The sequence below is a fragment of the Centruroides sculpturatus genome, unplaced genomic scaffold (assembly GCF_000671375.1).
Source record: "Centruroides sculpturatus isolate CEXI.00-Female unplaced genomic scaffold, Cexi_2.0 scaffold551, whole genome shotgun sequence".
NCBI classification, from domain to species: Eukaryota; Metazoa; Arthropoda; class Arachnida; order Scorpiones; family Buthidae; genus Centruroides; species Centruroides sculpturatus.
The window spans coordinates 260,224-287,268 of record NW_019385025.1 but is presented as its reverse complement, the minus strand read 5'-3'; the positions used below and the strand labels follow the sequence as shown (position 1 = coordinate 287,268).

Below are 27,045 nucleotides of genomic sequence, written 5' to 3'. Positions count from 1 at the left end.
TGTGTTGTTTTTAAACGAGGCATCGACCTCTGACTCAACTGCTTTTACATGACATTGACTGTTACCGCTCGGCAGTCCAGATGGCAATGGAGGCAATAACGATAACAGAAAAATCGTTAGTTTTCGTTTTTAAATTTTTCCTCCTTCAGCCCCTTACAAATTGGTCGAACGGCTGAACAAACAAACATACTAATTTATATGTAATTTATCAATGTAATTTCTATTCTTAATTTTTTCTTTATTGGTGTTTCTTAATCTATACCAGTTTAATGTTCAACATAAATAAGAAACAGTATCGCTTCATTAGTTATTTTACTTTCAATTGAATTTTGATATTTCATAGCGAAATGGTTTAAGATATGTAAACAAAATTAGCAATTAACAAAACACAATTACTGTATTCTTATTTTGAATTTCACACCTTAAAAAAATGTAATTATTAAAATACAAAAGCGAAAATAAAAATTTAACATAAATCACTTTTTAGCAGTAATTTTAAAACAATGCATCAATATTTTACGCAACAACACTAATTACAATTCAAAATCAATTATGATAATAAAAAGCCAAAATTTAAAAAAATATATGTAATTTCGGTTTCGCTCTTTAAAGTATAAAATTACTTCTAATCACCAACTAAGATTATTTTCTTCAACCCTGGGGCTGTTTTCACTGTAAAACTGAGAGTACCATTTTCTGTATTTGGCAATTGCTTTCTCTTTTGATACGTAAACTGGATTCTTCAAATACATTTTGTAATTCCAGATTTGAATGTCTCGCTCAAGCTATTAAAATAAATATTTCCTATTGTTAATACACACGTTTCTTGTATATTTTCAAATTTCAGTAATTGGAATAATATAATCTCACCATATAACTTTCAAAAAAACAGATAACATAATCACGAATGCCTGTAAATCGAGAAGAAGTGTAATATTGTCGTATCAATCTCACTCGAACTTGTCCTTCTGGTATCATGCCATATACGATTATTCCATTTCCATATAAATTTTTTAGCTGAAAACTCATTATTGCTGGTCCAATCTGAAAAATTAAATATATTTGATAATAATACACAAGCGATCGTTTCATAAAAATTAATTGTTTGTAGATGCATTTATAACTTTTTCGTTGTAGCGAGTCATTTTACGTACTAGTACTAATACGCGGTAGCGTAGTTTCTAGAAGTATTTTTACGCTGATATTACCTTTTCGATTTATCAAAGCATACACGAAATTATAAAGTGCCATTAGAATTATTGAATAGATTGTGAAGGCTTGAAAATCTTGTTATAATATTTCTGCCAATCAACAAGTGGCACGGTGTACAGAAATCTAATCTTTCATCTTTCGATCATTCTGGAGTTGCAAACAGATTTCTAACATACGTTCACACCATATAATGCAGTAAAAATATTGGTTTGTAATAAGTATTCTTTTCTCCGAAAATAAAATTATGCATGTTGGCCACGCTAAGATTTGAAGGCAATGTATGTTAAAACTAATGGAATGTTTTCGCCGAAATTTGAGACGAAATTTCTGTGTTAATCCGAGTTATGTTTTATCAATTCTAATTACTTATTAGTTTTGCCCACTGACATTTCATTAATAGTATTTAGTAATATTTTGAGCTTGATTCTTCTTTTAAATATGCTTAAAAAACAGATGGTATACCGAATAAAATTGCTATTCTCCACTGTTTACCATACGAATATTTTAAAAATTACAAATAATTATCTCTTTATCATTGAATGTGAGAGCGCTCTATAATATTGCCCTGCTACACGTATAATGTTAAAGTTCCAAATTTGACCACTAATAGCTGAAACACTAACGAAACGATGTGAATGAAATCTAAAATATTTAGTGTCTGCGATGAAGACTACAGAAATGTTAATGTTTAAAAAATTGTTGTAGCCTTCTGTACTTAGGAAATCAAATATTTAGCATTTTGTGTCTTATCTCTTTTATGAGTAGACAGATATTCCGGAAACTAAGCTACCTACCGAAGAGCATGCTTAACCACTTGCCGCACGTATGTTTTTAAAGGAATTTTTAATTAAACATAAAAAATGTTTAAAACAGAAAACAACAAAGAAATGCATTAATTTTGAAGAAAAAGCTTCAAATTTAACTTCCTTTATCTTTCCTTTCTGTGAAATTTGACACCTATGAGTCATTGTTTATACAGCTGGATGACCTTGAGAACAGCTGCTGTCGTATTTTCCGGGACATTCTCATAGACGACTCGGGAGGTGAAGGGTTTTCAGTAGGGTGAATACTAGCTAAACCTATATTTTTAAGTATTTTTAAAAAATTTAAATTTTAATTGCGATTTATGACCCTCCGACTTAATTAAACTTATATATAATAAAATCTATTAATTAAAAAATTAAAGTACTGTCGGAGGTCGTTTTTGATATCAGAAAGTAGCTTTAAATAACTTTACCGAAGTCAAATCCGTGCACTACAACTTTAAAACGATTAATTAATTTTGATAAAAAAATCGCATTAAAAAACAATTAAGCGTTTATCGCGCATCATTAAAGGTTGATTAAAATCGCGATTAAATTTTTTTGCGCGGGTAAAAATTTTTTAAAAAATTTGGAGACAAAAAGCATTCCAAAAATGAAAAAATATTTGGGGGGCCGAACAGACCGCATTTTCTGTAACGCTACGAAACATTCCCGAGTTAACTCGGGACTGGACGTTAAGGTTAATAGCTTTTTAGAAAGCTGACTACATCTTTTCTGGTGTTTTTATAGGTTTTATTTTCAGATATTAAAACTTTTTATAATTATAGTTTAGTTTAAAATTTTTAAATTTCTTCGGTCGATCGTTTACCACGGGACATGACATTTTTCGATTACTCTAAATCAGGGTTGTATTTATTACTACAATCTTGATTATTTAAAGATAGACTTTTGATAAAATAATATTTCATTGACTGGTTCTTATGTCCTGTATCTATAGATAACAAGGGAAAGTATTAAAATCGTGAAAAATTTGACCCTCGTAAATTTTTGCCAATTTGCATGCTTTCAGACCTTTTCTTTACTACTGTATGTATACTACTATATAGATAGATTACAGAATGTATCTTTTTCTCTTTTCTTAGATTTCTATTATGTATTGTATTACATATATATATTATATTTACTCTCTGGAACACTGAAAAAAATCTGCAGGCTCTCACGTGATTGTCAGAAAAATATAGAATTATTATGAAGAGTATTCTCTTATGAAGTTAATGGTGATCAATAAATATATGAATTACTTCCAAAAACTGGTAAATAAAAGACATTTGAAAGTTTTTGCATGAAAATAGTGAAAGCAAATTTAATAGTAAGACTTAATATATGAACAAAGTGTACATCACACCGTCTAAAATTACAAGAAGTTTCGGATGACACAATCGTCATGATAATAAATCGAGAAAACAAGTACTTTCATTAAAAAAGTGTTTAAGGTTTACTTTTTATTTTAAGGTTGTTGCAATACAGTAATTCGGTTAAACGTAAGAACATCTTTTAGTAGTATCAGTGAAAAACTTTAAGGCACGAAGTAAAGCTGGAAACCTTTTTCTCTGAAAATGTTTGTTTTCTCGATTTATTATCGAGGTGACATTGGCTAATAGAAAATTCCCTTTAATTGTGGTCTCGATAATGTGCACTTTATTCACATGTTCAGTCTTACTAATTAATCTGCTTCTACTATTTTTATTCTTTTTATTCTTTCATTTTTATTGTTGCTAAGTTAAAGGGAGTATAACATAAGTCTGTTGTGTTCTACTTGAACCAAATGTTTAATTCAACATCTAAAATAAAGACATAAGACCTTTGATTAATGAACATATACTATATGAAGAATCTTAGCGGTTTATTTTAGAAAAAATATTCCAGTAAGGAATATTTATTTGTGAACATACCTAACAAAATGTTAATATCATTATAAGTAATTAATTACATTTTGAGTCTATTTAACAGCTTGAACAGACAGCACAAAATGTTGAATATGTTTTCAATATAATGTATGTATTGAGAATAAATTTACTATGTTGTGAAATTATTTCTGTCAATACAAATTACCTTCTGTCATATACGCATTATTAATTTCAGTTTGTAAAATCCATGAATCATTTTGGGCAATCTGTTCAAAATGATCGAAAATTATGTTTAATGTTTTGACACATATATTTACCTTTTAAATCTTTTCAAAAAATTCCGCACCGTAGTGTAAAATTAAATATGTAGTCACTATTGATAACTAGTTACCTGTTGAAGTTCATATGATGTGTGCATTACAGATATCCCGAACAATTTAATAGTAATAATGCCTTCGTATTTGCAACAGTAAAATGTTTCTTCACATACTGGATGGCAAGAAATTATACACTGAAAATATTTCCACGAATTCTCCGGATGCAAATTAATTCTGGACGTAATACCAAATTTGTGAAGGCAATTGATATGAGCGGAATCCGCTGCATTTTCCATAATTTCCTGTAGTATATAAATAAAAACATAAATTATACATATATTTATTTTGCTCGGTGTTATTTATAAATACCTGAATATGACAATTCAAAATGTGTTCACTACGACCTTTATAGAACATTAGTCGATTCTCTATTTCTGGTATAACTGGTGGTTTCCACAGAGGAGGTTGGCCTTCTGCATGATGCCACACGTAAATAAATCCATTTTGTTCGATGGTTTCCCAACTTTTTATTTTAGCAACTTCTGGAACTAAGTTCAAATATATTTTTTACTGTGTTTTATTAAATATTACTCAAATATCAGAAGATAATTTTGTAGCATTGTAAGAATACTGTATAAAAATCTGGTGCATTGGTTTTATTGAATCGTTTAGAGTAGAATTAATTAATTCGTTTAATAATACACGTGTAAATCGAACTACATTTTAGCAGTAATACGAATAATTATATATCTCTGTTTGTCGCAAAAGTAACAAAAAAAAATTATTATAATATTTAGCATAATTTTAACATATTATAAAAGCATTGCATAATTTTAATACGAAAACAGTTAAATTTATTTTGATGTAGTACATGTCTAAAGGCAATGCCATCAGCAGCACAGTGCGACGTAGACGATAGAAACTGTCATTGCAAGTGGCACATACCATATTTCGTGTCTTTGATCTCAATTTGCTTACTCAACGAAACGCAGAAATGAAAACTTGACAGCAACCAATTCGCCGCATGTGAAACTAAAATCTGCTACACTAATGTGTTTTGGTAAACCTGCAAAGAAATATCATAGAGTTATAATCAAAAATATAATCTCATTGCCGTGAAACAGGGTTATATTTTTATACCATTGCTTATCAAAAGTGTGTTTTAAAAAAATCGGTTGAGTTTGAATCGGCTGTTGTGCTGTAATTCTGATGGAAAACCTGCTGCAGTAAATAGTAGTAGCGAGTTATACAGTGAATTGCCAAGTGTAAAAGATATAAATATAATAGTCACAAGTCGATGAATAAAAATCTATCAAGCTGCTCACTCCACATATCACATCAGTCCTTTAGCGTAAATCGTAACTGGATCGTAAATTTCGAGTACTCGTGACCCAATTAAAGTGGTACACATTATGCCAATTAGGGTTTTTCAAACGGGATTCCGGGATTCCGGTTGTTTTTCAAACCCGGGAAATTTTGCAAATTTCTTAAAAATTCACTTTTTTTTAATTTTGTGCTAAGGTTGAGGAATTTTGCAAATAGAAAGCATAATTAACTCATTCACTGTCAAAATACATTTGTATTTATTAATTCTAAACCTGCCTATTAGTTTTTTTTTAATTTTTGCTCGTTATGGCATGTCACAAATGGTCAATAATCAATACGTAGCTTATATTTGGCAGAACTATGAAAATTCTTTACTTGTAAGATATATGAAATAACTGTGTTTACGCTGTCTTAGATTTTAACTACGCCCAGTAACTTCAATAAATGCGTAACGCCAGGTTGCGCAAATTGGACAAGGATACAAACGAATACGAAGTCTTCAAGTATGAAGTTTTTCTTCATGAACCTGATTATTAAAGCCAAACGAATTGCCGAATTATTGAGATATAAGCTTGATGCCGCTTTTAAAGCAGCCGAGGCAGACAAATCAAGAATACTAGAGAGCACGAGAAGTACTACAATCTCGAAAACGAACTCGAAATCTTCCAGGCTATGGGTGAAAAAACACATAATATCTGTCTTCTCTTAAATTCATTAAACACGATTCCAATCGCATCAATTGAATCGGCAAGGGCATTTTCGGTAGAGAGACTTTTTATTATTAAAATAAGAATTAGAGTGAGTGATTGGAGTATTGACCATCTTTGCTATTTAAAATCTTATAAAAATTTATATTATTGTATTAAATTATATTTAAAAAACGAAAATTACCTTTTAAGTTAGAAGTTTGATCTACGTTCATTTTTTTTAACTTTTAACTCATTTCAAAGCATTTTTATTTGTTGTTGTTGTTGTTGTATACAGTTTCCAGCAAACTTTCATAATTTTTTTCTGTTTGTGAAAATTTCTACGTAATTCAAAGGTAATTTTTATTATATATCTTACACAGCATTATTAGTATGATTTTGGAAGTTAAACTTAAAATTACTTTAAAAAATGAAAATACAGTCGACCCCCGTATAAGATCATTGATTATTCCGTTTTATATAAATTCCATGTTGTACGAGTCACTTAGATTTTACAAATACGTGTACCGGGCTGTGAACGGCTCACGTATTTGTAAAATTTAAGTGACTTGTACAACATGGAATTCATATAAAACGGAATAATCAATGATCTTATACGGGTGTCGACTGTAATTACTGTATATCATTTGATTTCGAGATATTTTGTATACCTTAAAAATAATTAATTCTATTCCGGAAAACAGTTCACTTTTATCTCGGAATCCCGGGACAAGCAAAAGACCGGGAAATGAGAAACCCTAATGTCAATTCACCATTATAGAAATTTGTGCCTAGTTAATTTATACAATATTATTCTTTACTTGGAGAATATAGTATAGATTAACTAGGCACTAATTTCCAACTAGGTGGATGGTTTTTTTCAGGATTTACTAGATCCAACCTGGCATAAACTTATCAATGGGATCCAACAGTGAAATCTCGATACATGAACACTACGAGTTGCATGTTTCAATCGAATACGTGTTTATTATATAGTTGTATTAATCTTTAATATATTAGATTTGGAGACAAATAAATTCGACTTATGTCGTTCTCCTGGAACCAATTACTGACGTAAGGTGAGGTATACCTGTAGTTATATAATTTTTAGAGATGGAAAAAGAGAGAAGAAAACTGCTCCTGCTCTGAATTTTTCTCACATGCGTACAATTTTGCATATAAAGTGAAAATTAGTCTGAACTCAACTCTGCTATCAATTTTAGTCAAGCGACTTGTTACATTGAAAATCGTCGTACGTGCATTACAATGTGGGTAAGTTATAAAGTTTTGTGGAGTTTTGTGGGGTTTTACTTTTCCCAAAGCAACCAATAAATCATTTAGCAATGTTTTCCATGCGTGTAAGACATGGTAACGGTGCGCTACAATTTGCATACTGTTTGATGTTTCCTTTCTAATTGCGATGTAGAAAACGTCTGATGCTATGTTATTTTTCACATAAAAATTTTACATTGCATATTGATCATAAGATCCTGTTACCAATGTAAAGCGTTCATTACAGAAATTTTCGTGTTCAAGAAATTAATTTATATAACTCTAGTCATTACATTAAAACTAATGCACCATATTCATATTCCCCTGCAATGCGAAGAAAATTAATTAAACGTATGAATTAGCATAGATGTATTAAGTATACATATATATATATCACTTCTCACTTTTTTCTGCGTAAGGTATTTTCACACAAGAACCATCCTGTCCAGCAAATCGCCATCCGTGGAAAGGACATTCGATGCAATCCTCATGAACCTTGCCATCAGTTCCTAAATGAGCGCCCAAATGAGGGCAATAAGCATCCAAAACAAAACATTTTCCGGTTTTACCACGAAATATAACGAATTGTTGACCTGTAAAGTAATTATAATTATTTTCAATTATTTTAAAATTTACTATTATTGATCTTGTATAAATGTGCCTTGAGTAGATAGAGATGGTGTATCTTTACAATGAGTGTATTTACTTATATATTTACACCAGTGGCGTGCCGTCTTTGGAAAAAGTGGAAGCACGGCATCCATTGCAGTTTAGAAAGTATGAAAATAATAGCACAATATATTTGAACGTATCTTATTACAAATTTCTACACTACGATAAGATTGCTATTATATAATCGAATATCAGTGGCGAAATAAATGAATAAATCACGAGTAGATTTATAACTTAACTCACTGATAGGAGTTTACTGATATGTTCTATAATAGTTGTGTATTGTTGACAGGAGTTTTAAAAAATACATTAAAAAATTTGATATATTTATTCAGCTTTTATTCCGCTCCCGTATCTTGTATTAGTTACAGATTTAAATGTTAAACTTGAAATATTACGATATAGTATGTCCCATCTATAAGGGTATGTAGGAAAACACGTGTACAATTCTTGTACAATGTTAAAAAAAATAAACTATTACTTTGACAACTGAATGTAATGAATGAGATGAACAAAGCACAAAAAACTTCTAATATTTCTTTTGAAATTTCAAGAACCTCTATGCCTTACAGTCAGTTTTATAAAGAAAAATCGAGTCGTCAAAATTGTGATTTAATTAAATAATGGACCGTGAAAGAACATCCATATGTAATAAGCAATCTAAAACCGTAAGGATAACTAACAATAGAAAGAAAAAATTATATACAAGAATAGGCTATTATTGAAAATCAGACAGTCTTAGAATAAAGTTTTCGCGGTATTATTTGCCATAACTGTTGGAATAGAGGTCATTAATGAAAAGCTGCAAACATCCAAAAATTTATGCGTTCGAAAAAATGCTCCAACTCGTAGACAAACTCGAAAATCAAAGCGAGGAACACAGAAACTGATGGGTCAGGCTCCCGAGGTAGAGCCCTCTCTCTCAAGCTAGTAGAATCTGTTTTTATCTTTTATAGTGTCTCGCAATTTCTAAATTAAAATAACGCACTATCTATTTGGAAATCGAAAAATCTCCGTTTAGTGCCATTATTGATACTGCCTCAGAAAAATCAATGATAAGCCGAAAACTTTGTGTAGAATTAAGACTAAAAATACATCCTTCATCTATTAAACTAATCATAGCGGATAATAGAATAAGAGAGTGTGGAGGTACTTGTATGTATAAATTACAAATACTGTAATAGGTAATAGTATTCAATTTGTGTTTGTTGTAGTGGAAAATTTTTCACGCGATTTATTACTAGGTAGTGATAGTTGTAAACATATAAAAGCAATGATCAGCTTCAGAGACAACTTATTAATAGTGCCAATAAGAAAGAATTGTATTAATTAAAATCAAATGCCTGTTTTACATCATAACGCAAAATTCCATACCACCGAAGAAACACTGGTGAACGCGTATCGTAAAAGTTCGCTGTTCAATTAATCAGAGTACATTAGAAGTAAAGCACGAAATGGGCGAGAATGTTATCAATGTTTTATGTGGTATTTGTGAGGTGAGAAATAATGAATGTATAATTCTAGTACTAAATAACACTTCAACTCCTGTTTTACTTTCAGAGGAATATACTGTTGCCGAAGAAAAACCATGTGAAGAATATTTCTTTGTAAACTTGTGTTTCTAATAACAATTAGACAGTAATGAAACAGATTCAAATATTATAAGGCCAAACGCTAATTTTTTGAAATAAAGAAATGTTAGCTTATTCGTTCATTCTTATCAAAAATTTAACATAGAGTCATTTACTTTTAATATCGGGAATTATTTATGTGAAGTTTCTTTAAAACAAATAGACGAGGTATTAAGAGAGAACCGAGACGTGTTTGACAAAAACATTTTCGATTTTAGAGTACGCAACTTAGGATCCCTTTTAATAGTAACGATGCCTGATGTTAAGCCAATTAATCAAAACGCTTACAGAATGTTTCCATATCAACGAGAAATTGTCAGAGATTTAGTGGAGGACATGCTTTAAGCTGGTATAGTTGGCCTTGAATGTCTCTGGACCTCACCTATGGTGCTAGTACCAAAGAAAAATAGGAAACATCGGTTATGTATGGATTATCATCGTCTGAATAGTCTCACTGTCTCAGATACTTATCCCCTACCTCGTAAAGATGAAGCCATAAAAATTTTGGAAGGAACAAACTGTATTCGGTAATAGATTTTGCCTCTGGATTTTGCCGGATACTCGTGGCTGAAAATAATATACGTAAGTCAGCATTTATAATTTCAAATGGCATATATGAATTTTTCAAGAAGAGATTCGATTTAAAAGGTGTCTCAGCAACATGTCAGACGATAGATTACCAAGTTTTAGCTAATGTAAAGTGGAAGGAAGCACTTATATATATCAATGGTACTGTAGCATTTTCCAAAGACCTTCCATAACATTCGAAATTACAAAACGAATTGTTCGAAAGATTTAGAAATGCTCAATTGAAAGGTGAACATCAATAATACATATTTGCCGTAATCATATAAAGTGTCTTGGGTACATCGTTGAAGTTTTAGGTTGTAAAACTGACCCCAAAAAAGTAAAAACAATTACTCAAATAAAAGTACCCACTAGGGTAAAAGAACTTCGATCATTCTTAGGAATGTGCGGATATTTTAGATGATTTATAAAGGATTTCTCGATTATAGCCAAACTATTATTCTGTTTATTTAGAACCAACTAAAAGGTTGTTTGGAGAGATATTGAACAAGAAAATTTTGTACAATTAAAGGAAAGTCTATGCATAATTAAAACAAAATAAACGGGTATACGAAATAAAATAAAAATTGTTTTCTGTTAATCTTTGTAATATTATCTGTAAAACCAGTATAATAAGTCCTGATAATAGAAGATACGAATTTATAGTCGAAAAATTTACATATTAATAGAAAGTCCATGTAACTCACTAATTTTAAATCATTTTGACCGAGAAAAAATGTGCTATACAGGGTGTTTCAGTTAGACGTTTCAGAACTTCTAAAAGGTATAGGATGCATCTCGACATCTCAAAATTATATGGCAATGCAGTATCGGAAATGCTTTCTTGAATCGGTGATGTACACAGTAACAGCTAACCTATTGTGCAGGCTTGAATAGAAATTATGACTGGGAATACGGCTCTTCGGATATAGTTCTTCGTAAAACCGCTGTATGGTTGGCCCACTACAATGTGCAGCCCTGTACACCAAATGCATATCAGCTAACTCTACATGCTTGTGCGAAATGACGACTCCCTGCAAGAATGCTCGAAACTTTCGAGCAACGCCATTTACCGCTTCAGGAAAACGTTTCTGTCCCTGCATTGCTATATGATTCCAAATCATCGCGATGCACTCTACCCCTTCTGGAAGTTCTGAAACGTTTAACTGAAACACTCTGTATACATACAGATCATAAAATATAGAATTGTAAGTTACTCTGTTTCAAAACTATGATGAGGGGAGAGAGTGTCCCGTATAATACATCAGCCGAACGCTTAATGTCTACACACTAATGTAATGCTTTCATATAACTTACCTAGAGCAGTAACAGGCTTGCACTTTCCAACAGATAGATCTCTAGATTCTAACAAAGGTATCCATCCATTTGGATATGCAGGAGGAAACTTATTTGCCCTTCTCGATCTATTTGTATCTTTTAATAACTGAATTCGTTTTCTACGTAATTCCCTCGCATTCATTTTTTCATCTTCATAACCAATACCAGTCATGTCCTGCATCGATTAAGATTATTGTTGAAAATAAAATAATATTTTGAATTTAAATATCTGTCATGTTTACTTACAACAACATTGTTAATAGTCGAAAAAGAAAAGTAGACAATAAGAATAAAAACAAACGATAGAAACAGAAGATAAGGTTTATTTATAGTTATCGAAGTGATGCATTGAAACATATCCAGAAACCCGGAATTTTTCCATAATTCCTCTGCTACACTGCCGTATATAAATGTGAACATTTTTGTTCGAATTATAATCTTGTAATTGTCTGAAATAAAAAATTCAATAATGTTGTTTAATAATTTTTTAACTTTGATTAATCTAACAGTTATAAACAATTATTATTACAGATTATCTCAATAGGTTAGCATTGATACAGCTTGGTTTACTGTTTTAATGGTAATGATAAGTTTTACGTGGACGCTTGTACATCATATCCTCGCTATAAGCTTTAGTGTCCAGATAAATATTTGTTCACGAAGTTAACAGCGTGAGATAGTAAGCGTTTCCAATTACTCTCACGATATTTGATTTCGAAGTTTGGAAAATATTGGAAAGATCTCTCCTTAACAAGTCAGTGACATAACACCAGGTGAGAATAATATATATAGCGTCTCAAAATTCGAATTTGTTATTCCATATTAGTTCGATTATAGAACGATTGCATACGTTCCAGAAAATTGATCAAATTGAATATAGTTCGTTATATTCTCAGCATTAGGTGTTATATCACAATTACTGTCGTTGAAATACTGAGTATAAATAAGGTTTTCTTGTAAAAACTACGCGGGCGAAGTCGCGAGTATCAGCTAGATTTATATATTTAGATATGTAAATTTTGTTATAGTTCGTACGTTAATTTTTGTATTTTAATTCGTTGTGTTTGAATGTCCATGTTTTATATTTGAATTTATATATTTTATTTTTATAACAATAACACCATTATTTATTCTTATTTAACCCGACGATGGCAATCGAATTAACCGAAAATGTTAGTTTAAGTAAATTTTTCTCAGCAACATAACTCCTTTGCAACTTTCCAATTTTTGACATTAATGTAATTAAACATAAAAAATATTTAAAACTGAAAAAAACGAAAGAAATGCGTTAATTTTTTAAAAATAGCTTCAAACTTTATTTTCCATTGACTTGCCTTTCTGTGAAATTTGACACCAATGTTTACAGCTAGATGACCTTGAGAACAGCTACCGTGTTTCCCCGAAAATAAGACAGTGTCTTATATTAATTTTTGCTCTAAAAAATGCGCTAGGTCTTATTTTCAGGGAAGGTCTTATTTTTTCCAGGAAGAAGAATTCACATTTATTATTGAACAAAAAAATTCCCAAGTCGAACTTAGACGAGAATGACGTATATCCGGTGTGTCGAACTGTCGCCTTTTTATAGCGTCAACATCGGACTCGATGACCAATTAGTGCTTGCTGAACCGTAGCTCTATGCAAATGTCATGTGGCGTGATTCCCGGCCGACCAATTAGCCATCACCAGCCGTAACGTTATGCAAATCTGTGATTCCCAAGCCATACTCTTATGCAAATCATGCCAAGTGGCGTAATTGTCTGCTGACCAATCAGTGGCTGTATTTTCAAAAAGCCAACGGCCACTTTCAACCATCTGTCGATGACCGTTTCGACTTAAAAAAACTTCGCTAGGTCTTACTTTCAGGGGGAGGTCTTATATTTCGCAATTCAGCAAAATCTGTGCTAGGTCTTATTTTCTGCGGATGTATTATTTTCGGGGAAACACGGTAGTGTTAGATTTCTCGGGACATTCTCAAAGACGTCTCGGTGGGAGAAGGGTTTAAAGTAGGGTGAATACTAGCTGGCAGTATATTTTTAAATATTTAAAAAAAATTAAAATTTTTATTGCATTTTCGACCCTCCCCCGATTTAATTAAACTTATATATAATAAAATATATTAATTAAAAAAAATTAAAAAACTATTGGAAGTCGTTGTTGATATTAGAAGCTAGCTTTAAATAACTTTACCGAAGTAAAATCCGTGCACTACAACTTTAGAACGATGAATTAAATTTGATAAAAAAATCGCATTAAAAACAATTAAGCGTTAATCGCGCGTCATTAAAGGTTGATTAAAATCGCGATAAGATTGTTTCGCGCGGGTAAAAATTTTTGAAAAAATTTGGACACAAAAAACATTCCAAAAATCCAAAAAATATTTTTTGTGGGGTGACGAAAGGACCCCTCACAAAAAAATTTTTGTGGGGGTCTTTTCGTAGGTATACAGTTGGGAATCTGAAAAATACAAATGTTTGGTGTTCATTATTATTATTTTTATTATCTTTTATTAGTTCATACTGATTTTATAAACAAGACTATGTCTTGTTTATAAAATCTTACTGCCACTCATTCTTATCAGCATAGAGATATGAAGGAGTACATGTTGAGAGTTGATATTTGGCACAGAGTATTAGGTGCCCAAATTATTTGCGCATAAAAAATCCAGACTCGTGGGTAGTCAGGGGACCGAGAATCAAGTCAAAATAAAATACAAAATGACGACCCTCTTCTACAAACAGGTAAAACAGCACCTCACCCCACCGAAGTCAGGTGGGGGAGAGTACCACCCACAGTCGTTCTAAGAAGTGAACTCTGACCTTAGGACTGAACACGTAGTTTCTTCTATGTTAAATAAAATTTGTAATCTAATTTTGTAAGTTTGGGAGTGCTCCAAATATGACGTTAAAATGGTTTTATGTCATTATAAGTGGCCTTTTTTTAACATTATCTGGTATAGTAAAATTGTAGGACCGATGAAAATTTGACGTTATATTACGCTTGTTGTTACATTCGATGACATTATAATTGGGATAAACTGTATATTAGAGAGGTTGAGGCGCACGTTTTAAACGTGTAAACGTGTACGTGTGACGTTCGGCGCCGCTTTCCCGTAAGCCTAAAAGTTTGACGATGGTGTTTGAAATGTCGAGCGTGATTCCACCGACTATCCAAACACCATTGTCAAACTTTTAGGCTTACGGGAAAGCGGCGCCGAACGTCACACGTACACGTTTACACGTTTAAAACGTGCGCCTCAACCTCTCTATTGTTTGTGCAAAATAAAAAAAAATAATTTCGGACGATACAATATCCACGTATGGATACAAATTCACTGAGTTCAGCGTTAATAACGTTTCTTTAGTATTAACACAAGCACTTTCGACGAATGTATAATCATTGTCTTAGACATCATTAGAGTAGCGGTATCTCTTGCAGGATTTACATATGGCAAATATGAGCATATGCTCCGTAAAGTAAAAAAGGCCCTATACCCATGTACCACTCTGTACAGAAAGGAAAAAGCATTCGTGATCCAATCATCATTGCCGTATCTTGAACCAATCTCTATACGCATCAGCCGCATATTTCGACGACATAATTTCATACTACTCATAACTCCCCTACCAAACCTTGGCAAATGTATCTGCAACGACCGGGACAGCCTAACCACTTTAGAAAAGTCAGGGGTTTACACGATACACCTAGAAAATCCGGTAACGGAAAATATTACAATATACATAGGAGCAACAACAAGAATGCTCGCCTCCCGCCTTGCTGAGCATCAGTATGACGTAGCCATTCTGTAACGCTAAAAATTTTCTGTAACGCTATAGAACTTTCCCGAGTTATCCCGGGTTAAGTTATTTCAGAACGTATAAGGAAATATTTTTATTTAAAAATAAACAGATAGAGAAAAATCTTTTTAAATATGGAATTACAATTATCTAGACATCGAAGTTTTCGGGTTTCCAAGTTCAGATAATAGAGAGGTTGAGGCGCACGTTTTAAACGTGTAAACGTGTACGTGTGACGTTCGGCGCCGCTTTCCCGTAAGCCTAAAAGTTTGACAATGGTGTTTGGATAGTCGGTGGAATCACGCTCGACATTCCAAACACCATCGTCAAACTTTTAGGCTTACGGGAAAGCGGCGCCGAACGTCACACGTACACGTTTACACGTTTAAAACGTGCGCCTCAACCTCTCTAATATTAAAAAATTGTTATTACCAGAAATATATTAAAAAGCATTGTTCTTTTTGCGATACTCTAGCTTACGAATAATCCTTAATTGAACAAAAAATACATATGTTCAAAATCAATTCACTGTATAGGTATTTATTCAATAAGTAACAAATAGTTAAAGATAATAATTATTCATTTTATATTTCATACATATTTAAGCTGTAATTAAAATCTATTATAAATTTAATTAAAATTTTTAAATGTAAATATATAAAAAGTTTATTTAAAAATATATTTTTCAATTGAAAACTTTTACTTCATATTTTTTAGTTATCATTTTACACAAATTAAAGTATATATGATTACAAAATGATAATAAATTTATTTTTCATTCACAAATTTTAGATAAAATACATAATAAACATTGAGAGTATTTACTACTAATGTAAATCAAATGATATCTTTCGATGTTTCGAAATAATTTTCTGGTTCAATTTATTTTCTAACAATCTCATTGCTTATTCATTTAACTTCAGACATTCGCTAGTTAATTGCATAATTAATTTATGTCTATAGGCTACAATAAATTTATCATTTAGTATTTGATATTTACACTAAATTCCTAATGTAAATTCTTATTAAAATCGTACATAAAATCAATGGAAAAACTTTGATACTTACTAAGTATAGTGGTAACATTATTTTTCAAANTGCATAATTAATTTATGTCTATAGGCTACAATAAATTTATCATTTAGTATTTGATATTTACACTAAATTCCTAATGTAAATTCTTATTAAAATCGTACATAAAATCAATGGAAAAACTTTGATACTTACTAAGTATAGTGGTAACATTATTTTTCAAAACATTTTAGTTAATAAACGTCGAGTATTACGACTTCACCTGAAACAAGAAAGTTAGCAAATATATATGAAATTAATATATATTATAGAAGTAACTGCACAATGTGCATGCCGCTAATACTCAAAAACGATTGCCGGTCAGTGTTGCCGCAATGAAATTTCAAAACGTACTGAAGTGCCTTCAAAAAATGTTCTATTTTCCTTCTAAATGTACTAGTTCTATGAATACTTTCTTTATGTACCTATATATATAAGCAAGTAATTTATATATATATATATATATAGCTATTGTCAAATAATTTAATTTTAAATCTTATTTTTGGAATTTTTTGAAAGCTATTTAAAATTAAAATATATCTACACATCTATTATTTATTATAAAATGAGCATTACAATGACAACATTTATTAATAATACTATTGAATTTCATTTTAATTTTATAACCAATCGTGCTTTAAAAAAATAATTATAAATTTGTTATATTATATTATTTTATTCTTTATTATACTTTAAATTTTTTTGATGTTATTGCATCACTTTACGAAGTGGTATATACGTAATTGCATCAGTTTTAGTACCTATTTAATTAATTTCAATCATGACAGCAAAAGATAAGGATGCTTGTTTCTTTTAAACTATTTGATGAAAACGTTACATAAAATTGGGGTTGCATAATCATCCGAAATTATTATTATATTTTTGACTGGAAATTACAGGATTTATGCAATTTTAGTTTAATTAATGTCATATAAAACTGACTGCTCGTACAAGTTTGCTTAAAACATGCAACTCAAAAAACCCCAAAATGGCAGCTCAAGAAGTAGATCACGCGTGTCCTGATCTTCTTATATAGACCTTGGAACAGTCGGAAGCGCGGCCATTTTGGAACCATACGTAACATTAACCCTTATTTCTTTTACTACGATTACTAAAATTGAAGTTCATAATTTAAGAATTAAATTATAGTGGTAGAAAATAATATAAAAGTATTTATATTATTTATACTCGTACAATTTCAAAACTATTTTCTGTAATAATTTGTTTCTGACTTAACGGATATTTTGATATTATTGACGACAAAAGTTTAAAATCATTGATTTCCTTACCTGTCCATTATTTTTGTTTGACGGAGTTGAATTGTTTGGACCACGTGGCATGAAAAATTTTGTCAAGGTCCTGATGAGAATGTGCAGACAACTGAACGTGTGAAAGAAGTCCACTGAGTAAAGACCGTTTACACGTGCAACTAAGGCGTTACCTGCAACTATCTATGTTGCTGACGTCGACAGACCCACACCATTTGTATGTTGTGATTGGATAATTTAAATTAGCAAGCAGTGACACTAGTGAGACTTTATTAAACTAATTTTTTCTTATTTTTTCGTTAAGGAGTGAAATATTATTTTGTATCGTAAATGGTACTTGAAATATTGTAATGTACTAAAAATGTACAAAAAATCTAAATGTACTTTCAATTTACTGGAAAGGGCAAAATGTACCAGAAAAGTACAAATGTACTAGGAACGGCAACACTTGTGCCGGTACGACTAAACGAGTTATATGGTGTGGTTGCTTTCTATCACCCACTGATTAGGAAGGTTCTTGTTTTTACCTGAAAGGCGTGCTGTTGAATATATAAAGGCTGGAAGTTTCGCACTCTAGAAATTTCTAGAACAGTCCACAACATTCGAGAGTATACGAGAGCATTCCACAACATTCCAGAATATTTCGGGATGTTCCACAACATCCTAGATCATTGTGGAACATTCGGAGCTTTTTTGTATGGGTGGGACTAGCAGCTAGTGGGAAAGCAACATCCGTCGTGGGTTCGAACGTCAGTTTTTTTATCAGTGACGAAAGGAAGAACCGAAAAAGAAGTGAAAATTCCAAAGTAGTGCAGCAAGTGAATAAAAACAAACAGTGAAGTGCGAGTAGTCAAAGTGATACAGTGACTGAATATAAATAGAAAATAAAGTGTGAAAACTGTGTAAAGTGTACTTAGTGTATTTGTTAATAAAAAGTTAATTTTATTTATATTTTATACAATGCCCAAACTTAAAAGAGGAGAGTACTTGCCAGTTTTAAATTTTCTTTTGAATATTAAAATTGATATCGTAGACAATATTATTTTTAGTTGCGAAAATTGTCTTTTGAAATAGCCAATCCAAATAATAATAAGAAGCGCAGAGCCTGAATTGTTGAAAGTTGAAGGTTGCAATTTGGTAAACAGTTAGTGTCTGTCATGAGAATGTACACTAAAAAAGGATTTTTCGAAATTCCCTCCGAGGGGAATTTTGCAGGGAAAAATCCATTGTTAACAATAGAAGTGGTTAAGTAACAATTGAAGTGTTAAAAGAAAGCAACGTGCGAGATTTACAGGCGCAGATGCTGTTTTTCGCGTTTTTGCGGGAAATCGAACATATTTTCAGACTTATGTAAAAACTCTCTAATTAGTCTAAAAATGGGGAACCTAATTCTGGCAATTTGTGAAAACGTGTAAGATTGGCTATAATGTAATTATAATATTAATCTTAAATGTTTTGAAATAATCGAGGACCGTTATGTGTGAGTAGTGAGGATGTCTTTTGCAGGCGTGTGACGCACACGCTTCAGCTGATTTTTCATAAGTAAAAGTGTACGAATAACAGAAGAAAGTAGAAAGTGAAAAGTGGATAGTGAAGTGTGAAAAGAAAAATAAAAAAAATGCCAAAGCGTGAGAAAAAATTTTTGCGGTCTCGAATCATTTACATTTGAGATGTCTCAAAGGTTATAAGGTATTATAAGTTAAAATATTGTACTTATATTTTGTAGAAAATAAACATAATAAAGCATTTTACTTATTATAATTTAATAAAACAAAATAATACTTACTCAAAAAGTAGGTATAAAAATCAGTTCGTTTAATTTGTGCAGATTGTGAAATGTTTATTGAAGACGTTGATTTTTTAAAAACTTTACACGTAATAATCTAATATAAATATTTAAGGAATTAGAGCAAAGGTTTAGTATTGTTATGGTTTAGTATATCAGTGAAGTTGTTTTTTATATAGATAAAATATTATATCTGTCAATGCTTAGATTTATGTTTGCCGTGAACATTTCTACTTTATTAAGATATAGAAGTTTTATTTTATAATTTGCAAAATGCACAAGAGTTATTACACTTGTGCATTTTGTCTAATTTTTATGAAATTTTGCAGGGAGGATTTCTTCTTTGGAAATTGAAGCTGTTAGTTTTATGAGGTTAAAGGTCAAGGAAATAACGAGTTAAAATTTGGAATAAAAATATTAATTTTTGGAAAAGATCTTTAATTCTGAAATATCATATTAGCATTGTTATAGAAATTATCAGTTTGATAATCCATACAAAAATGTGTTTCATAGGTACGCAATATTGCTATAAAAATTTTCTAAATTTATCTAATTGTTATTTGAGGCAATGGCTTTCTTCAAATCTGATAACAAATTAAGTAGATCTCATTTCCTATCATTTCCAGTCCACACTCATCTGGTTCTCCATAATTAAATGATATATCAGGTTTAATATCGGGAAACGTTTCTTTACGCCTAGTAAAATTAAATTTGGAATAATCCTACATATTTAGATCGAAAGGAAACAAATCACATGTTTCAACACATGTTGAATTGTTTTTAATTTCAGAGCTTTCTAGTATGCTTCAAACAATAAAGCTGAAAAGTTAATTTTGTAAGCTGATTTTGATGATTGTTCTTTGTGTTTTCTGATATTCTTACAGGTAAAAGACATTTGCAACATATTCATAAAATGTGGCACTGATTCATCTATACTGAAGCATTTCCACCTACAGCAAATCCAAGTGGAACTGAATCTCCGACATCCTTCGGAATTCTATTGTATGGGAACACTATCATAGGTTCCACTGATTTGCTACTTGCAGAGAAATTATAAAAAACTCTGATACACTGTTTTTCTTGTCCTGAATTTTTTTAAAAAAAATATTTTACAAAATGGATAGAAAAACGTTAAAAATTAAATACAGTAAGTATGATTTTTTATCAAAGTTACACATCAAAGTGAACCAGAACCAAATGCTTTCTGTGTTGGCAGTCAGTTCGTGAGGGAGATCTTTATCTTCCATGAATAAATGGCTGACTACAACCAAACAGACTCATCACGACAATCAAACAGATGATCCTTAAGCTCGATCTTCATTGGATGCGATCTGGAGAAATTGAAAAGAATAAATAGGAAATACGCGGTAAATTCGTGGCACTTCAGCTTTTCAGCGCATCAGCATGTCCTTGTTTAATTCAGTGGCATAGTTCCTTATACAAGTTACTTCCGCCTAAGATTATGAATCGCAAAATGCGAGTTATCAAAGAGATAATATAATATCGTTTGTCAACTCTCTTCCATCTCCCATATTAAGGATTATTATAGTGTTTACGCCCTCCAGTTTAAATGCAATAATTAATCATTTTATTTTGTATTTTATCGTATTTATCCATTTAATTTTGTTTTTATTAAATCTTTGTTATTTTTATATGATCTGCATCTTTCGATCATGAAACTATACTAAATATAAAAATATTAAATAACGGGAAAGGAAAAAAATAATTATAAGAAATTTACTTTAATTTTGAGCTGTCTCCAATTACAAAGTTAGATTAATAGAAATCATTATTTATTAATAAAAAACATTCAGAAACATTTAAATTTACAAATTGGCTATTTATGCATACAGCGTGTATATGAAATTGGCTATTTAACCCTTTTTAAGCCATGACGTAAAGATGATAGTTTTAATGTTATTTATAATTTAGGATATCCTAAATTTCGATTATCGATATCCTAATTATAATATCGATTATCGAGAAAAAGGAATTAAATTATCGAAATGAGTATTAAAAATAATGGCATTGAGGAAATTCTTGATAGCAAAATATCAACATTTTATAATACATCGGTGAAAACATGTTCATTTTGGAATTTTTTTTATGCACCATTTTGTCATATTCTTATAAGAAGAAAATATAGTCTAATAATTTGGACATATTTTCAAAAATTGTTTCATGCAAGATACATTATTTCAATTGAAAATGCACAAAGTATGGATCCAGATGAGGTAAATGTAGACATCGATGATCGTATTGAAGATGAAACTTTTACCAATGATTTTTGATTGTCCCAACAAAATATTATGGGAGATGGAAAGATTTAAGATGGCACTGGCGATAACTAAAAATATTGCAGATATTTTGTATAATTATGGAACGAAAACCTTCAATAATTATGTAGAGGAATTAAAAGTAATAGAAAGCATTGCAAGAAATGAAATTTCTCATTTTGAACCTGAGAGTAGTGGGCTTAGTACAATTAAACAAGAAGAATCTGAAGAACAAATTTAGTCTAATAATGAGCTCTGTTCAACTCAATAAAATAAAAACTTAAAATTCAAAACTAAAATTAGATCTAAAGGATGTCCGAAGAGATAGACTAAGCAGACCAGTTTTTACAAAACAAAAAAAAAAATTCAAATAGACTACAGAATAAAAAATAATATATATTTTTTTACTTTATTGGGATACGTACCAATCTATTTTAAATTCCGTTACATATATTTCATTGAAATAATAATACTTCATAGTTTATTGATTATTTTATTGAACAATACTGTAACTGAACTTTAATAAATAAAACTATAATTATTTATAATTGTGTAGTGATTATCAAAATAATAATAGCGCATACAGTTAGTATCCGGCAGGAATATAGGAAAATACAGTATGTATAAATAGCCAATTGCATATACATATCATATGTATAAGTAGCATTTATCAGGGAAGTAACTGCAATTTCATTCTTATTTTGAATATTTCATAATAAGTAAGATTATAGGCTATATTAATTAATCATCGGGTTAATCAAAATAATATTTACATTCTACAGTATTTATCTGAATAAATATGTATAAACATCGTTGATTTAGGGTTGAAAATAAAAAAAAGTTTGATGTTACATTTCGATAACTTTTGATCCGGCAAATTAATATCAATTATTCAATCATAAAATTTGTATTCAAATTTATTACTTCAAATGTAAAATTGTTTATAATTAAATTGTATTCTCAAATATGTTTCATTTTATTGATGAATTACTATAAAAATGACTTGGCATAAACAACCCTTATCTTAAAATTTTAATAATTGTAAAGAAAAACTAAAAATAGAAAAAGAAATGTTAGAAAATCGTTTCAAATATTTAAACAATTTTACTTTTTAATAGAAACTTTTAAAAAATATTTCAAATTATTTACTGAAAAGCAAAAATTCGTATTCCTAAAGACGTATATGAATTCTCTGAAATTTTATAATTTATATCATAACTAAAATACAGTCGACCCCCCTATAAGATCATAGATACGTTCCATTCTTTAGGAATCTGATTTCTTACGAGTCCTTCCAATCACAGCCTGACACGTGTCAAGTTTACGGACTACGGCTGATTGAAAGGTTTCCTTCCATAAAATTAATCGATTCTAGACTAATCCGACTCAACATTTCCAAAATACGTATATTATTTTTGGGAATAATCCGTATAAACTACGCTATAAACAAAAAATTGTAGGATTACTTACCGAGTGTGCACCATTCGACATCGCCATTGCTCAAGCTTGTTTTTGTCCGGAACAGCTCAGCAAACAACGGCCGATTTCTAATAACTTATTTTTCTGCGAAAACTTCGTTGAACTTTGGAGACATCATTAATATAAATAATTTTAATCGCCGTTGAATAAGAAATGTTTCTTTCACAAGAAATGTATAAAATTACAGTACTGTATTAGACTTACGGTACCTAATTTACATACTGTACAGACGATAGTTAGCGTAAAATCTCCGTAGCGTGGCGCTACGCTAGACGGCGGAAATTATATATTTAATTATAATAAAGTTACAATAAGTTAATATATAATTATATATACAGTACCTAATTTATATATAATTTATATATAATTATATGTACAGACGAAACTAAACTCAATTTAGCCGCCTAAATGTTTGTAGCGTGGCGCTACGGACGTCGGGAAAGTAGTTCGGTTGCCCGATGACATTTTACGTAATTACAGGAGTTTTTTACCTTTTTTACGGATACCGTCGCAATTTTTTCGCAGTTTTATAGGAATCGTAATTATAGGAACCATAATTATAGGGGGGTCTACTGTAAACACTTTAATATTATACAAAGTAATTTTTCTCATACAAGAAAATTTTTCATATACAGTAGAGCAGTGGTTCTCAACGTTTTTTGTTGATGTACCCCATTAGCCCGTTAGTTGTTTCTCAAGTACCTTTTATATTTTTGTATGTAAATTTTATAATTACTGCGTTAGATGTACACAGCCCTTATAACTAAGCGCCATAAGAAAACTCTAACTAACTATAACTAAAACTGAATTTTTTATTTTACTTTAATAATAATAAATTTAATCAGGTACATACATTTATTTATTATTATTTAACAAGTATATTATATAAAATCACAGAAGTCATTTTAATACATGCATAAATTATAATTCCTAAAAATAAATAATTATAATTAACGATAAAGAAAATTTAAATCATTCTACAATACCGTAATTTTTAACAAAATTTAATGGGCTATTTGTCGCGATAAATCTTCAGGAATTTTTTCAAACTTTGGTTCCCACGTTGTTAAATAGAGATTATAATTGTGTACTCACCTTGAAAGTAATGGCTGCGAATTTATAACGTGCAGAACAATACACGATTCTTTCAAATTTTGTAACAAATGTAACGTCTAAATTTGCTAAATGCCAAGTAATGCTCGCATTCAGTGACACGCATTGCATGGTTGGGGTACGATCCAAGCCTCATTATTCCTAATACCAGTAGTCCAGTAAAAACACGAAAAGCCCCAGTCTTATCGAGCAATAATTATAGAATAAAAAAAAAATTTCTATTCTAAAATTAATCCTCGGTTAAACCGTAATTTTACTAGACTACAGGTTCACTCGGTACTAATGGCACAAATACACAAGAAAATCAAGTNAAAGCCCCAGTCTTATCGAGCAATAATTATAGAATAAAAAAAAAATTTCTATTCTAAAATTAATCCTCGGTTAAACCGTAATTTTACTAGACTACAGGTTCACTCGGTACTAATGGCACAAATACACAAGAAAATCAAGTGGATAAACAAGTTGTTTAGACTGTTAAAAGGGAAATCGGTGTTTACACTGGGATATTTTAAAGCAAGTTTTTGTTGTTTCTTGTTTATTGTGTTAATAATTTACAGCAAATTGATGAACATAAGCCATTTTATAATGAAAGTTAGATGTACCCCTTCAATTTATGCTCATACCCTTAGAAGTACATGTACTGTACCCCCCCCCGGGGTTGAGAATCACCGCAGTAGAGCATCTATTATCCGACCCCCGATTAACCGTCACATCGGTTTACCGATCTTTCTAGTCGGCAAATTTCAAATGTCCGCTAGTGATGTGGCACTACAATATTTAGCTATGCCTTGGCTACTTTAATATTATTTTCGTTAAATTTTTGCGTGTTTTAGCTGGCATCAACAGCTCGACCATGGAAGGGAGGCCAATATTTAAACCAGACTTAATTTTCTAATTATGAGTGGTTGTTTGTCTCGTGGGCAATAAAATAACTTTAAAATAATTTTTAACGATACAATAGCGACGATTATTATTTTTGAAAAAAAAATTGTTAGGCTAAACAACGATGAAAATTCAATGCGAAGTTAATTAATAGCGATGTACTAATAAACTAATTACGTGGGATATACTAATATCCTAATATACTATACTAATAATGTATTTTTTTCCTTCTTTTCGGTTATCCGATTTTTTCAGTTATCCGACCAACCTGAGTCTTCAATTGAGTCGGATAATCGATGCTCTATTGTAATTCTATTCTGCAACAAAGTCAAATACTTCTCCCTAAAAGAAGATTGATACATGACTCCCATCACTCTGTTTATAGTTAAAAGTTTAAAAGTAAATTATTCTTAGGCCTAAGAATATGTCGTCAAATGGTTTGAGTATTTACTTATTTAATGTTTTGTGTAATGCTACAAATATTATATTCCGTGTGAAAACTAACGAATTCAAATAAGAATGTAATTTCCAATTTGCACGAGGAGTTTGTATATCGTTAATTGGGGCTTACTGCTTTTCAGCTTTATACATATGGTTCTGTCTTTCAGCTGTCTAATTTCGTTGTAGAGAATAAGAACAAACAGGCAGTGAACAGACGACCACAAAATTTATACGTCTGCTATTTTTCTAAATTGCATTTCTAATTAAAGACATTTTTTCATATGTCTAATAAATTAAAAAAGCGAATATCAACTAACTGAAGAATTTATTATGTTTTATAAGTGGACTGCAACAGTCAGAATCTTACAAATTAAATCAGAGTAATTATATACAATATATGTGGAATAATACGTAAAAAACATTATGCAGTAAATCAATTTCGGATGCTCCTCTGAATATTGTGCATATGAAAAATTCTTACCTGATTTAATTCCTTTACGGCCGAATTTACAGCTGATTCAAGATTAGTGTTAGAAGTTAAAACTTCGCAACCTCCTGTTTTCTACCGGAGAAAGGTCAGATATAACGATTTTATATGTCGATAAAAAATGACTTTGGTTCGAAGTACAAGTCACGTTAAAAAGGGCAAAATTAGGTCATCGATAAATACATCCTCGATTACTTATTTTCTATTGAAATGTACATAAAAATCTGCAATTATTTATTGTGGCATCGTCACAAATCCGGGCTGTAATTTTGAATTATATTTTTAAATTAATTCATTTAAGTATACGCTCTTCACCTGAAATTAGTAGTGTCTCGCTTTAGTATATCGTACTTCCCCTTATAACAATAGAGTCGTGCTGGTCATTTATGTAACTCTGTTAGGGGACGGGAATTTATGAATTTCCGAATTGTTTTACATTCTAAGTGTGTATGTAGCTAGCTAATTCGGGCCTCGTACCCTAAGTTTTCCATATCTGATATCTGCTCTAACTCCATTCTCAAGAATAAGAAAAGACATAAACAGACCGACAAACGACAGTGGGAATATATAGATCTTTTTTTTTTATTACAGCACGTCGTTACCGTTTTATTTACGAATCCTTTCTTAATTTTAGTTTTGAATTTTAAGTTTTTAGTTCATTGATTTGCATAGAGCTCATTATTAGACCGAATTTGTTCTTCAGATTCTTCTTGTTTAATTGTACTAAGCCCACTACTCTCAAATTTATAATGAGAA

The 27,045-nt window shown here is 30.7% G+C and overlaps 1 protein-coding gene across 3 annotated transcripts; it reads right to left on the bottom strand.

Annotated features, from left to right (window-relative positions):
- Positions 1-461: 461 nt before the first annotated feature.
- LOC111633595 (cholesterol 7-desaturase-like) lies at positions 462-26,361 on the bottom strand. 3 transcript variants are annotated; one of them, XM_023378202.1, is made up of 9 exons: positions 26,284-26,323; positions 16,714-16,780; positions 11,939-12,141; positions 11,672-11,867; positions 7,889-8,077; positions 4,570-4,748; positions 4,275-4,502; positions 871-1,044; positions 462-785 (listed from the first exon to the last, which is right to left on the bottom strand). In XM_023378202.1, exons 3-9 carry the CDS (start codon positions 12,110-12,112, stop codon positions 630-632), a joined length of 1,296 nt encoding a protein of 431 aa, XP_023233970.1. In that variant the 5' UTR covers positions 12,113-12,141; positions 16,714-16,780; positions 26,284-26,323; the 3' UTR covers positions 462-629. The 3 variants fall into 3 exon arrangements, with proteins under 3 accessions (XP_023233970.1, XP_023233972.1, XP_023233971.1); XM_023378204.1 differs by lacking the exon at positions 11,939-12,141 and having other exon boundaries at positions 26,284-26,361; XM_023378203.1 differs by lacking the exons at positions 16,714-16,780; positions 26,284-26,323 and having other exon boundaries at positions 11,939-12,348.
- Positions 26,362-27,045: the final 684 nt, after the last annotated feature.